This window comes from Selaginella moellendorffii, unplaced genomic scaffold (assembly GCF_000143415.4).
Source record: "Selaginella moellendorffii unplaced genomic scaffold, v1.0 SELMOscaffold_38, whole genome shotgun sequence".
Classification (NCBI taxonomy): Eukaryota; Viridiplantae; Streptophyta; class Lycopodiopsida; order Selaginellales; family Selaginellaceae; genus Selaginella; species Selaginella moellendorffii.
Genome location: NW_003314299.1, coordinates 1,380,618 through 1,394,025, shown reverse-complemented (window position 1 = coordinate 1,394,025; position 13,408 = coordinate 1,380,618). Strand labels below are relative to the sequence as shown.

At 40.7% G+C, this 13,408-nt stretch overlaps 2 protein-coding genes and 1 long non-coding RNA gene across 4 annotated transcripts; 1 reads left to right on the top strand and 2 right to left on the bottom strand.

The window, feature by feature from the left end:
* Positions 1 to 1,849: 1,849 nt before the first annotated feature.
* Positions 1,850 to 3,604, bottom strand: LOC112349413. Its single transcript, XR_002993379.1, has 2 exons — positions 3,325 to 3,604; positions 1,850 to 1,982 (listed from the first exon to the last, which is right to left on the bottom strand). It is a non-coding gene; the product is annotated as an uncharacterized LOC112349413 (long non-coding RNA).
* On the bottom strand, positions 1,922 to 3,326 carry LOC9658992 (24-methylenesterol C-methyltransferase 2). The gene has a single exon (XM_002978673.2). The coding sequence runs from the start codon at positions 3,242 to 3,244 to the stop codon at positions 2,099 to 2,101; it is 1,146 nt and encodes a 381-aa protein (XP_002978719.2). The 5' UTR covers positions 3,245 to 3,326; the 3' UTR covers positions 1,922 to 2,098.
* A 187-nt stretch (positions 3,605 to 3,791) lies between the features above and the next one.
* On the top strand, positions 3,792 to 6,927 carry LOC9658991 (microtubule-associated protein TORTIFOLIA1). Of its 2 annotated transcripts, XM_024683814.1 has the most exons (7): positions 3,792 to 4,448; positions 4,517 to 4,702; positions 4,826 to 4,916; positions 4,983 to 5,276; positions 5,340 to 5,665; positions 5,722 to 6,561; positions 6,642 to 6,927. In XM_024683814.1, exons 1-7 carry the CDS (start codon positions 3,810 to 3,812, stop codon positions 6,825 to 6,827), a joined length of 2,562 nt encoding a protein of 853 aa, XP_024539582.1. In that variant the 5' UTR covers positions 3,792 to 3,809; the 3' UTR covers positions 6,828 to 6,927. The 2 variants fall into 2 exon arrangements, with proteins under 2 accessions (XP_024539582.1, XP_024539581.1); XM_024683813.1 differs by having other exon boundaries at positions 4,983 to 5,665.
* The last annotated feature ends 6,481 nt before the right edge of the window (positions 6,928 to 13,408 follow it).

The window sequence follows — 13,408 nt, the reverse complement described above, 5'->3', positions numbered from 1 at the left end:
TTTGATTTTGGTAGCAATATAAAATGATGCACTTAATGAGAAGCATGTTTGATTATACATACATATTTTAATATATAATATTTTTAGATAAAAAAAAATTAAACATAACTATTGATCAATTATTAGGTATAATTCACTAATAAATTAACATATCAGATTTTGAGAATAATTTAAGAAAATATTTATAATTTTTAATAGATATAATTCTATATTGATCACTTTATCTCGTTATTATTTTATTATGAATTTTCAATAATAGTATTTAATATTAATTTTTAATTTAAACTTTATTCCAGCTTTAATAATAAAAAATAGAAATTTCTTAAAGTGATTAAAATGTTTTTACTAAGAAAATAAATATTTATATAATATAAAACTATATTTAGCTATATTACTACTTTTGAAATTAGAGGAGAAATAAAATGTCACTGAGGCTTTCTTGCTATATAAAAAATTCTGAATGCATATTTGTAAACATGTTTAATTTAAGGAGCTTCTCTGTAAATTTCCATTTAAAAGAATGTAATCTTTTTGTTTGAATATCATTTTTTATAATCTTTTTGATAGTTACTATAAAGTCTATAAATATTACAAATTATAACAGCTTACTTTAATAGGTTTACATTTGAATTTTGACTCTTAAAGGATTTAAAAGATATAAATTTCTTATTATATACTACCCAATTAGCAAAAATTGTTTTGATTGTTATGGAATAGGATTAAAATTAAATATTTTTTATGTTCCACTTTAATCAGATCAAGAAGAATTAAAGAAGTAACTATAAGCATCAATCCTCTTGTATGGATCACATATCTAGCTTTAAATTCTTTGTTCAGCACCAAAACTTTGGAATTCAACCTTGCAATCTGTTAAATGTTGTGGAGGGATCAACTCTTAATAGTGAGAGAATTAAGAAACCATTTAGCATTGTTTGATGCAACTGTGGCTAAGAACTCTATTATTGTGTAATACAAAGTATTTTTCACATTAATCACAAATAAAACAACCTACAAAGGATCTTTCGACTTTTAGCTTACAGTTAGAGCTTCATGTAGATCCTAGCTTCCAAAAGAAAGTCTTCTCATAGATGATTGCCTTGCTTTAAGGTGGAAGTGAAATATTTATTTACTGTGTTGATAATAAAGCTTAAAATGGCAATAGTTATCATGTCAATAACTATTAACTATTATTAGTTATCTTGTTTGTACCTTCATGTTTAATTCAGTTGGTGAAATATTTAGCCTTGGCAGATTATAAGGTACGAACTCTTGTAAATATATCATATGGAAAGGTGTAAACATGATTCAGGGGATAGAAACTAATGTGCCTTTGAATTGGCCCCATCATAATTTCACATGGTAAAACATGTTTAAGGATGAAGTGTACATGGGACACATATTCCTCAACAAAATAAGGATAATACCAGAAAAATGGAAATTTGTGTTGCAAGAAATTACACTGCAAATATTAATAATGCAAACTGCAAAACAAAACAAAAGAGAAACCAAAGAAAGAACAAAACCAAACTATAATCCTTCTATGGAGGAGCAGGGCGTCTCTTGGAGGAGAGTGCCCACAAATTGGAAATAGATGGCAAGAAAACAGCAAAAGAAATGGGAATTTATGTTGCAAGAAATTGCACTGCAAATATTAATAATGCAAGCTGCAAAACAAAAACAAGAGAGAAACCAAAGAAAGAACAAAACTAAGCTACAATCCTACCCCAGGGCATTTCTATGGAGGAGGAGAGATAGCCCAGGGTGTCTCTATGAACAGAGCATCTCTATATGGAGGAGGAGAGATAGCCCAGGGCGTCTCTATGGAGGAGATCGCCAACAAAACAGCCTATATTCATAATAAGTATATCCATTCTGCCAATAGCATTATTCAAATTGTTTCATATAAGCCACATTTGCTCTCTTTTCGGCTCCAACACAAATAATACCTTACTTTAGAGCAGCACAAGAACAAAACCGATTTTCTGGAAAAATAAAGGATATAAAGGAGTTAAAAAGAAGAAAGGCCAAGAAGAAAGAACCAAAAAAAAATTAAAAAAATGTAGTGTGCAGAAGATGGAGGAGCAGATTATTCCAGGAGTCAAGAAGAAGCAACTGCAGCAGTAGCAGCGGTGGCGGCATCACCACCATCTAATGGCTTCCGGCAAACCAAGAGATGCATCGGCGAGAAAATCCCAGTCTCGCCGCCTCGCGTCAGATACATGGCCGTCTTGAACAGCATCTCGTGCACCTCGAAAACCCCCTGCGGCGCGATCCCCAGGAACGATAGCAGCGCGATCACGACATGGTTCCTGTAGTACGCCAGCCGCCCCATCTTGAGCCTCGTCCACCAGGGATGCGCCGGAGGAAGCGCCAAATCCCTGTCCTCCAAAACCTCAAATCCTACCTCCTTGGCGATCTCCACGACCTGCTTATACGAGCGCAGCCCCGGCAGCGCGTTCCCGTGCTCGATCTCGTGGATGATCTTGACGTGCTCCGGATCCTGGGCCTGGTACTTGCAAGTCGTGACCCACTCGTAAGAGACGTAGAGCTTCCCCGGCTTGAGCACGCGATAGATCTCGGCGTAAACGTCGCGGAGCTGCGGTGCATGGCACGTCGCCTCGATCGAGTAGGCCGCGTCGAAGCTATCGTCGCCAAAGGGCATGTGGAGAAAGTCCCCGCAAATCACCTCGCAGAGCTTGCTTAGCCCGGCCTTGCTGTTGTGGCTGCGAGCCCGGGCGACTTGGTAGTCGTTGATGGTGATGCCCACGACGTTGGATCCCGAGTGGGCGGCGATGGTTCTCATCGGGCCCCCGACGCCACACCCGGCGTCCAGCACCCGCTGGCCGGGCCCGAGCTCTAGCAGATCCGCCACGTACTTCTCGTGGAGCTTGGTCTCCTCGCGATGCCCCACGCCTGGGACCGCCGGCGAGAAGTGGAAGCTCTGGCCCCATCCCCACTCGTAGATGTCCGTGACGAGGTTGTAGAAGGTGTCGACAAGCTTGGGCACCTTGTCCTTGGCCGCGATCTGCTGGGGCTTATCGAAGAAGGCCGCGTACTCGCGGTAGTTCCCGGCGACCTCGCCCCTGGAAAGCGATCCACCGCCGAGATCCACGGCGCGCTTCCCTTTTTGCTCCGCCGAGCCGGCCACGCACATCGCCCAGTAGAGCCCCGCGGCCGCCATGGCCGCGCCTGTGCCCAGCAATCCCCATGTCACCATCCATCCGGCGTCGGTTGGAGACTCCATGCAGCGGCGGGAGGGATGGATCGATCGATACGGGGGGGCGAGATCTAGAACCTGGAGCAGTGAAAGAGAAGGAGAAAGACCTGGAAATCGCGCTGCCGAGAGATCGATGCGCCCGCCGCTCGAATATCGATATTTCGGATCGATCGCTGCCTGGCGCTCACGGGATTATCAATCCGTGAGGGGCAAATGCCGCTCCAGCGCCGCCGCCCGCGCCATGCTCCAGCCTCGATTGATCGATCCGGCGCCTCGTCAGGAGAATGCTAACAGCCGCCACGGGCTTGTCGGAATGCCACTGTCTGAATGAACGAGGGTTCCGTTAAAAACCTTGGATGGTTTTGGCCATATCCAACCCCCGATCTGGGCCGTCAGTGCCCGTGAGAGGCCAACGGCATCCAGGGTGTGGCTATTACAATCAACGGCTGTAGCTCGCCCGGGATCCAGCGGTGGATAGGGGTGACAGCTGGCGGTGGCGTGGCCGTCGTTGTTGGACAGCCTTGATTTAAATTTTTTTTTAATAATTTTTCGCCATAGCTGGTTCATTGAGGAACCCTAAAATCTGGTCGCCATGGCGCAGATCAGCAACAGGACCGCGCGCGCGCGCGCCGCGATGGAGCTCAAGCTCAGCATTCTCTCGGCGCTCAACAAGCTCGGCGATCGCGACACGCAGCAGATGGCGGTGGAGGAGCTGCAAAGAATTGCCGAGAATCTGTCGCAAGACGGGATTTCGGTGTTCCTGGCGTGCCTATTCGACGTCGGGCCGGAGCAGAAGACCACGGCGCGCAAGGAGTGCGTGAAAATCCTCGCGGTGCTGTCGGCGATCCACGGTGAGATGCTCTCCCCCCATCTTCCCAAGATCGTCGCGTTTCTCATGCGGCGGCTCAAGGATCCCGACAGCCAGATTAGGGACGTGTGCGTGGACACGATCGGTGTGCTCGTCGCCAGGGTCCCGGCCACCGAGAACAATGCCAACCCACAAGGGGGATTTCTGGTGGTCTACACCAAGCCGCTGTTTGATTCCATGGGCGAGCAGACGAAGAACGTCCAGATTGGAGCGGCAATGTGCCTCGCCAGAGTGATCGAGAACGCTCCAAATCTCTCCCCGGCTTGCATACACAGGCTCGCTCCGCGGATCATCAAAGTTCTCTCTAGCCCAGGATTCATGGCAAAGGCAGCGCTTCTATCAGCAATTGGAAGCCTCTCTCGGGTATGGCAGCTTTCTTCTCTCTACCTAGGCTTTACAAGTTTTTGATTTTTCTCTTTTCGACAATGTAGGTTGCCAAAGATTCTGGGGACGAGCATTTGGCCCAGCTCGTGCCTTGCGTCCAAGAATCTCTTCACTGCAGCGATTGGACTGCTCGAAAAGCTGCCGCAGAGACTTTATCTGTGCTTGCTTGCCCTGGTTTGTCCAAGCTAAAGCCGTCGACACTTGGAGTACTGGATTCTCATCGCTTTGACAAGGTAGCTATTGCGTGGCTTTTCCTTTTTTTCTTCTTTCTTTTCTTTCTATTTCCCTCGTTTCGTTTTTTCCCTGTCCTTTCTGTAACACTACTTTTCTTAGGTTCTTTGGTTGACTTTGATCAGGTGAAACCAGTGCGAGATGCTGTTACCTGTGCCATCCACGTCTGGAAGACGGTTCCTGGACCCGAGCTAGATAGCTCTCTTAAACTAAGAAGTGAGACTATTCTTTTCTCTTTTTCTTTTCCGTTGTCCTCGTACTGAGTTCTATACAACCACGCAGGCACCAACAATAACAATACTCCGGAAGAAACGCCTAGTTTTTCACGTTGTTGGAAGGAACCGGATGCTGAAGCTGACTGTTCCGGTGCTGATGCAGCTAAAACGTATGAACAGGCCGAGTCAGTATCGTCCGATGACAAGGCTTCTAACAAAGGATCGAGCAGGAAAAAAGCGCCAGCTGTTAGCGACCTGAAAATGAATCCGGACTTCTTTCGAAAGCTGGAAAGTAAGATTTCCGACGACTGGGAAGTGGAGGTTGCTCTGCCCCGGGTGTCACCATCGCAAGACATAGAAGGCAAGTCTGGCAGCGACAAGGAGTTTGTTTCGGCCGAAGCTGATAGTCGAACTACTGTTTCAGGAGAGACCGATGGGAGTTCTAGGAGGAGTCGGACTCCTGTTGGCTCTGAAAATCTTTCCGAGGCTAATTCTGCTCCGGAGGGTGGTGGTGTTGGTGGTAACGCTGCTGCTGCGAGCCTAGCGATCAAGTCCTCCGTGGAAACTGTATCGTGGCTGGATGCCACCCCGGAAGAACAAAGCGAGAAAGACCAAAAGAGTCAGCTTTGGGATGGAGATCCGGAGCCAGCAAGTACTGAGCCACGTTTGAATGGCAGCGACTGGATTCTTATACAGCGACAGATATGCCAATTAGAGCGTGGACAAACTGAGCTTCTGGAAATGCTACAAGTGAGTGGACACGTTATTTTGCGATTCTTTTTCTTACTTTATTCGTGGTGTGACAGGATTTCATGTGCACCTGCCAAGAGAGCATGCTTTCTTTGCAAGACAGAGTACAGCGACTTGAGAGGTCCGTAGAAAACATATCCTCGGGAAGGAACAGCGGTGGTGGCAACGGCAGGGGCGCGACAACGACTCTCGAGTTCACGTCACGGAACAGAAGTTTTGGGGACTCGAGAGAGTCGGACGCGTTGGGATCCAGGTTCCTGAAGCTGTCGGACTACGAGGAAAGATTCTCGATCAACTCGGACAGGAGCGGGAGAGAGTCGCCGTATAGCAGTATCCAGGAGCTACAGGCCAGCATCAACTACGACACTTTGAGAAGCGTTGCGGGCGTACGACGTGAAAGCTCTCGACACCAACAACACCAGCAACAACACGTAGACAGTGAGGACCACCAGCCAGTGGCGAGACGAGCGTGGGACAGAGGCCCTGGTCCAGTGAGGTCTGGAGAGGGCCCTTCCGCAAGGAGTGTATGGAGAGCCTCCAAAGACGAGGCGACGCTGGAAGCTATCAGGGGTGCTGCTGGCGAAGAGGCTGTGGCCTCGGACAAGTCACCGGAGATGGTGATGGAGTCCAAGCAGCCGGAGCTCAAACAGGTTGCGCCACCTTCCTGGCTTTTCTGGACGCGGGCAATGGAGAACCTTCACGGTGGCGATGTCGATTGTGCCTACGAGGAGGCATTGTCGGCCGAGGACGACTTGCTGCTGGTGCGGATGATGAATCAAACCGGCCCGGCTTTCGACCACTTCTCCAATTCGACCGCGATATCGATGTTCCGAGCACTCTTGCAAATACTTCATCAGCAGCATTTTCTCGATGCTGCTTTTCCTTGGCTTGATCAGGTAAGTCTCTTTCCTGATTTCTTCTTTCGCTTCGAGAAGACTGTGTTGCTTAAAGGTTGTCTGATTTCCCTCCTTTGCAGGTTTCAGAGCTCGTGAGAACGAAAGGAGCCGATTGTTTCAAGTTCTCCATGGATGCAAAGCGTGAGCTCGTCACGTCCTTGCACGATACTTCGGCGCTGGACTTCCCGGAGAGGTGGATGGGCAATGCTGTGGCTAAGCTGGCTCTTCAGCTGGCCACTGCTTGGTCTATTGACTTGCTCGAATGAGAGAGGTATTGCGAGGCTCAAGGTGCTATCTCCGTGTGTAACCATTCTCTAGATTGGTGGCGTTCAATAAGTTTCAAATTCATCAAAATATTTGCTGTGAGCAGATTGCCTAAGATTAGAAATAAGGCTTAGTTGATCTCCCCTTGATCTCCTCAATATTATATGATCTCAAAATACATGAGGCTGTATTATGGGAACCGTGAGAATAAGTCGACCTTTGATTTGGTCATCAAAAGGACCGGCCAAAAAGTTCAGGCCCAAGCCACCAATTTGTAGTGGAAGGATATCTGGTGACAGGACTTTGGAAATGGGAGTTGTGGATATCGTGCTGAGTGTGGAAACCTTGCAGCAGCTGGGGGACATCGTTGTCAACTTTCAGGAGCAATGGTTGTCGTTTTGGGATGGCAAATGCCAGGTGGCTTGGCTTAGTCTCTTGTGACCTCAAGCTGCATCATCCATGTCACTTTGTGTGCGTTGTTAAGGGTATAGAGTTCCTCATGTTGCCTCCTTCAAGCAACGAGTTGCCTCGTTGGGAACACAGGGGGATGGAAAATGCAGTACAGGAGGCGAAGCTCCTGGTAGTGTCGGACTCAGACGACTTCGGCTTGGGAGACAGATAGGGCGTTGGAGTTGGTTTGCCAAGATATCCTACATCTCCAAGTCAAGAATGGATGTTCTGTCCCATCATCTCCCGGTTTTCCACTATCAGGTCTCTTGGGAAGTTTCAGCTCTGGAGCATTCCATCACCTAGAGAAGGATACATCTCATCTGTTTCTTTAGCTTTCTTGAGATGAATGATAGGACGTTGACAAGATGGTCATTGAGCTTTTGGAGTAGGGCCTCATCAAGCCAAGTTCCAGCCCATTTGTGGTGCCAATCTTGCTGGTTCTCAAGAAAGATAACTCATGGCAGCTGTATGTGGATTATTGTGCACTAAACAGGACTACGGTCAAGAACAGGTTTGATACCTTAAATGGAGGAGCTGATGGACAAGTTGGGAGGAGCTCGGACAATGTGGTCAAATTGTCATAGAACACACATTATCCTTGGAATTTGAAAAGAAGTTCAATTGCTTAAATTTAGTTACTTTAGGTGCTTTTTGCTTCTTTCTTGCTCTTTTTAATCCTTCTTTAATTTATAAATTTCATTTTGCAAATTCTCAATTTCAATATTTTAAGTTGTATAATGTAGTATCAGGCTTAATCTCTTCCTTTTCTAACTTAGCTTTAACCCCTTTTATAATATCTCCAATAAAAATTTCTTCTTCTAAATTCACTCATTTAAAGGTTTTAGCATCATTAGTACAATTCCACTTTGCCATCTCACCAACTACATACACACCTCTATCAATAAATGAATATGTATATAACATTTTTACCAAATGGTGCGATCCAACTAATTTTATTCAAATCTACTAAGAAAGTCTTTGTGTATGTAACTAGAGTAAAAAACTCTAATAAAAGTTGAATAAGATTTATTGAGATAGTTTCTTTGATACCAAATGTAACACAATTGAATTTAGAGTTAAACTCTAACACCATTATATTACAAAATGAGGGTTTGGTATACACTTAAAATCCCTTATAAGCATTAATTCCCCGTATTTAACTCTTGCATACAAAACAATGTTAAATAGTGTTTAGCACAATTTTGGCAAACTAATAGCCTAATACAAGGAAATAAATACCCCACTAACTAAAATAGCATAAAACTTAGACTTAGGCCCAAGTTGAATGTTGAAGAAGGAATGATATAACCCAACTAAAGCCAAACTAATGATTTTAGATAATCAACCATACTTCTAACCACTATCCCTATTACAAATTTAAAAGCCCCTATAACCCTTATGTTTTGCCTCCTCAAATATGAAAGCATGTTTCACCTGTCTTAGGAGTCACTTTTTGAGACAAGCTTGAAAACTTTCATTACTATCATGTCCTACTGCTAATATTCCTATAGAAATAACTGTCATAGTCTTTAGATGGAAAATACAATCTTTTTTGCTTATAGTAAATAAGTTTGTCTCTAATTGAGAAGTGAAACTTTATGTTAGTATGATTAACAACTTTTGTTGCTTTGCCACTAAGGTTCTACTTTGACAACTCTACACAATGCAATATTGTCTTTACCAATAGATTATTTCTATACAAAGCTTAAACATCCTTCAATAAATTTGAATTGATTATTGACTAAGCTTGATGACTTAGAAATAATATTGTCTATTTTAGGTTTATAACAATATTAAATATAACAAGCTTCTTTTGCCAATAAGCTTGCATCAGCATAAACTTTGGCTACATTAGAAAGTAGCTCAGTGTCTTATTATCTATATAAACCTTAGTATATCCACTTAAATAGTTTCTTTAGTGTTCTAATGCCAACACTATAGCAAATATCTCTTTCTTATGTGTAAGCCATTTCCATTGGGTCTCATCCAATTTTTTAGAGTAAAACATACCACCTTAATGTAACATCAATTGTATTGTCACAATCTTGCTACAACACAGTATATATAGCATAACTAGATGTATCACAATGCACAAGCTAGTGTCTAATAAAATAGTATACTACCTTTCATTAATTCATTCAATGGAAGAGTAATATTTACAAAATTGTGAATACATTTGTAATAATATCTTACCAAACCGAAAAAGAAACAAACATTTAATATAGTGGTACTGGTTCTACTTTTTTTGGATTTACCTCAATTACACTACCATAAATTATATACTTAAAGAAATTCACATACAATTGGCCAAAAGTGCATTTACTCTTCTTAGTATATAATTTGTTTTTTGCAATGTTTGAAACACTAGCTTTTAAAATGTTTTAAATGGTACTCCACCATTTTACTGAAGACTAAAACATTTTCAATATATAGAATAATAAGTATGTCTAAATAATCTCTAAATATTCTATCCATTATCGTATTAAATATAGTTGAGCTCAAATAGCATAATTAGGAACTTAAAAGATCCATAACAAATTTTAAAGCTACTATTAAACCAAGTTAATTTCTTCAATTAAGCCAAGTATGTTTGACTAATAACATTTAGGAATTCCATCTTTATACTCATCCAATCAAGTGCATACACAATGACTAGTTTCTTAACTAGCTTGGGTGGAAACCACAAAGGGAACCAACAATATTAATCTTCTACTATTATGGCAATAAAAAGAGAGTGTTATTAAGGGTTGGTCAACAAATATTTTTTGATATCCGAAGTGACATTTATGACATCTGCTTGCCAACTATCTTCCAAGACCACTATTAACTTAGACTCATAACTATTAGCAAAACCTATCTTTATGTTTCCCTTCACTTAACCTTTTAGACCACTATTAATTTAAATTAACAACTTTCATTTTTGTCCAACATTGCATATAAGAAGTCAAACTCATCTTATTCATTCTTCACATCCTCTTTATCCCCTTCTTTAAAGAAAAAAAGTTTTAAAACACTAGTTTTGTTTAGACGCATTATACTTGTTTTCACTCTACCATTTATGACTCTATTATCATATTTGTTTAACCTCACTATATCATGGCTGAATGTTCTATTTGCACTCACTATACTCATCTTCATTCCACAATTTATATCATTCATCCTCACTCCACTACTATATCAACTTGTCTTTATTCCATTGTTAGGGTTGAAATCTCATCTATCCCCTTTACCCCCTCCTCTAAAGTAAAACAAGTTTAAAGCTTTAGATTCAAGGGAAGAAAGTGAGAAAACTTAAAAAGAAATAATATGGAAGAGAAAAAGTGTTGAAAGAGATATTTTTTATAGCTATTTAAATAGAAATAAGGAAATAGAAAAACAAAAATATGCTCATGAGACAACATAAGACCTTTTGTTATAAAATATATTTTCAAGATGACAACCATAAACAACTAACTTTTGCAACTAGATACTAAATATAACAACTTTAGCTCTCTCAATTCTACATGAATTGAAGGGTTTACAAATCTAGATAAATTGGAACTCAAAATCTTAAAAGTGTTTTATTACAAGATTGATAAGGTTTGAATACTTTCTTCTTAGAAAATGTTTTAATGTTCCCAAATTTTTCTTGCAAAGAATATTAATGACTATTAAGCTAATGATGTACACAGGATTCCTATAGTAGTTTTATCCATAGGTTAAAATCTTTGGAGAGCCATTATTTTTTGTACTCGAGAACAAGAGTCTGATAGGTTAGAGAGCAAATCCAAGTCAAGTTACAAGTATCTGATAATGAAATCTTCAAGGCAAACAAGTATTATACTTTTAACACTCAACTCTCATGCTTTTTTATGGTGAAAGTTTACAAAATGTTGACATTGTTATAGACACTTTGTGCTCCTAATGCTTTATGTGTGCCTACATAACCTTTTGGTTGTAAAAGTGGTGGTAACTAAAAGCTAGGAAAGAGGATGTTTTTAGTGCTTGGGAGCACTATTTGAGTTTAGAGCATTCAAACACACCACTAAAGCATTCTCATCTTGTTAGTCAAGTGAAATAACATCAAGTTTCTTTTATCTTGAATATTGCTTAATAATTGTGTTGCTCTAGAATGAGTACATATTTAAGAAGCCTAAGCACACATTTTGACAAAGGAGGAGAAAAAAAAAGGGAGGCAAATGGAATGCCAAGACATAATGTGATTTGCTCTTGTCTCAAGAGCAAAGGCTCATCTTGCAAAACTTACCTATTTCTCAAGCATCTCCGAGAAATTAGGTCCAAAAATCACTCTCTTCAAAGTGCTTGATTATAACCTCCTGCTTGCATCTAGGAAAAACAAGAAAATTCAAACAAGCGACAATGTCGACAATGATAAGCTCACAAATGTGTCGACGAATCAAAAGCCAAGTGACAACGAAAATAGATACAATGACAAAACCTCTCTATCTCAAAAGAGGTAAAATTGTTATTTCTTTCTTTTCAATGCTAGAGACTCATATGTTTGTGTATACTTAAAGATACAAGCAATGAGAAAAAGCACTTATAAAATTTAGAGTGACAAAGATTATACCAAAAATCTAAGAAATTATGGAGAATTGGATGCGAGAAATCAACATCTCTTGATCTCTTCTCCCGATTTTATAATACAAAATCCATTTGTGGTTTCAAGTAGAAAGATTATTATAATAATCTTCACAAAACCACTAATGTTTTACTCATTAATTACTTTTATTAAATGAAACCCCTAGAAAAAATAGGTCTGTCAGCAATTAGAATACTTCCTCAGCAACATTGCATATAAGCTAGTAAATCCCACACGAAATGTCAAGAAATTTGCAAGGAGATTGCTATTGAAGAACTTAGTGCCAGCTCTATGAAAGCTAATTTACCCTCCTTTACCATCCATGAAACTTTTGCTAAGGTTGAGAATTTTTATCTTGTATTTGAATTAGCTTCTATTTTAATTGCTTCTCCTTTAGTTTAGTTGCATTTGTAGTGTATGACACCTAGTATACATATGTCCTAAAAGCCATCACCAACTGGAGAGTTCTTTATGAAGTTCATGAAGAGTACAAACTCATGGCTCTATATCCCTACATAAAGTAGTAAATGCATTAGTGCAGCTCAAGTGTGATTGATTGCAATTCTTATTAATATCGCAATTTGCATTCATAGGCAACGATGGGATGAACCCCACATCTTTGTTAATCATATTGTTGTGGCGAAGGTGTGGGATGCAGTCCAAGGTAATAAACACTTAGTTGCTTTCATCATTGTAGCTGAAGACGACGACATGATGACCCCAGTGCTTGAGTTGTCTTGAGCTACTTGTCACCACCAGAACCCCCACACAGTCTACACCAAGACAATCAAGTTGCATAGGTCACTTCATGAAAATGTATCTTGAAATGTGATCTTTGGAGTGTGATCTTGAAAAGGTGATAGCAAGATCATTTGCTAATAAAGATCATTATTGGCTTTGTGCTTACAAGAGGATCAAAGAGTGCTTTATATGTCAAATGATAAAGATGGAGATGGTGGTATTACTAAAACTATTGCATTTATTATTAAGGTTATTTGTTAGTATTATTATTGATTTTGTAAGGGGACTGCTGTAAATATAGTGTAAAGAACCAACTCTCTAAGATGTAGGATCCCTTAAAATCAATACTTGAACAAAATAGAATTTGTCATATAAGATCATGTCTTAAATCGAGTTTGAAACTGAGTTTGAGATTGAATCTGATATCTAAGATTGGGTCCGAGACCAAGACTGAGTCAAAAATTAAGTTCAAGATCAAGTCTAAGACCAAGTCTAAATATTAAAAGAGGTTATGGGGTGAAAACCCAAAGTGATTATTTCCTTAGGGGGAAATAACACTCTAATGGTGTTTTCAAACCAAATTAAGTTTGGGATGAGGGTTAATAGCTTTGGGCAGGAGTGAGCAAGGGCTTAAGGGGTGCTTGAGAGACCTCTTAGGGAAGTGCTTAAGAGTAATTCCCACTCCTAGAAAGGAATTTAATTGTAATGTTTCTGGTTTATATGAAGTGGTGCTTTATTGAAATATTATATAACTTATTGGTTTTTGTTCCTTCATAAGGGATGGAGGTGGGGGAATAGGAGTACCTATAT

Bases quoted from the DNA above. Each gene is read 5' to 3' on its own strand.
- LOC9658992 (XM_002978673.2), bottom strand. From the start codon at position 3,244: ATGGAGTCTCCAACCGACGCCGGATGGATGGTGACATGGGGATTGCTG.
- LOC9658991 (XM_024683813.1), top strand. From the start codon at position 3,810: ATGGCGCAGATCAGCAACAGGACCGCGCGCGCGCGCGCCGCGATGGAG. The intron at 4,703-4,825 runs GTAGCTATTGCG...GACTTTGATCAG, and splicing joins ATTCTCATCGCTTTGACAAG to GTGAAACCAGTGCGAGATGC. The intron at 4,917-4,982 runs GTGAGACTATTC...ACAACCACGCAG, and splicing joins TAGCTCTCTTAAACTAAGAA to GCACCAACAATAACAATACT.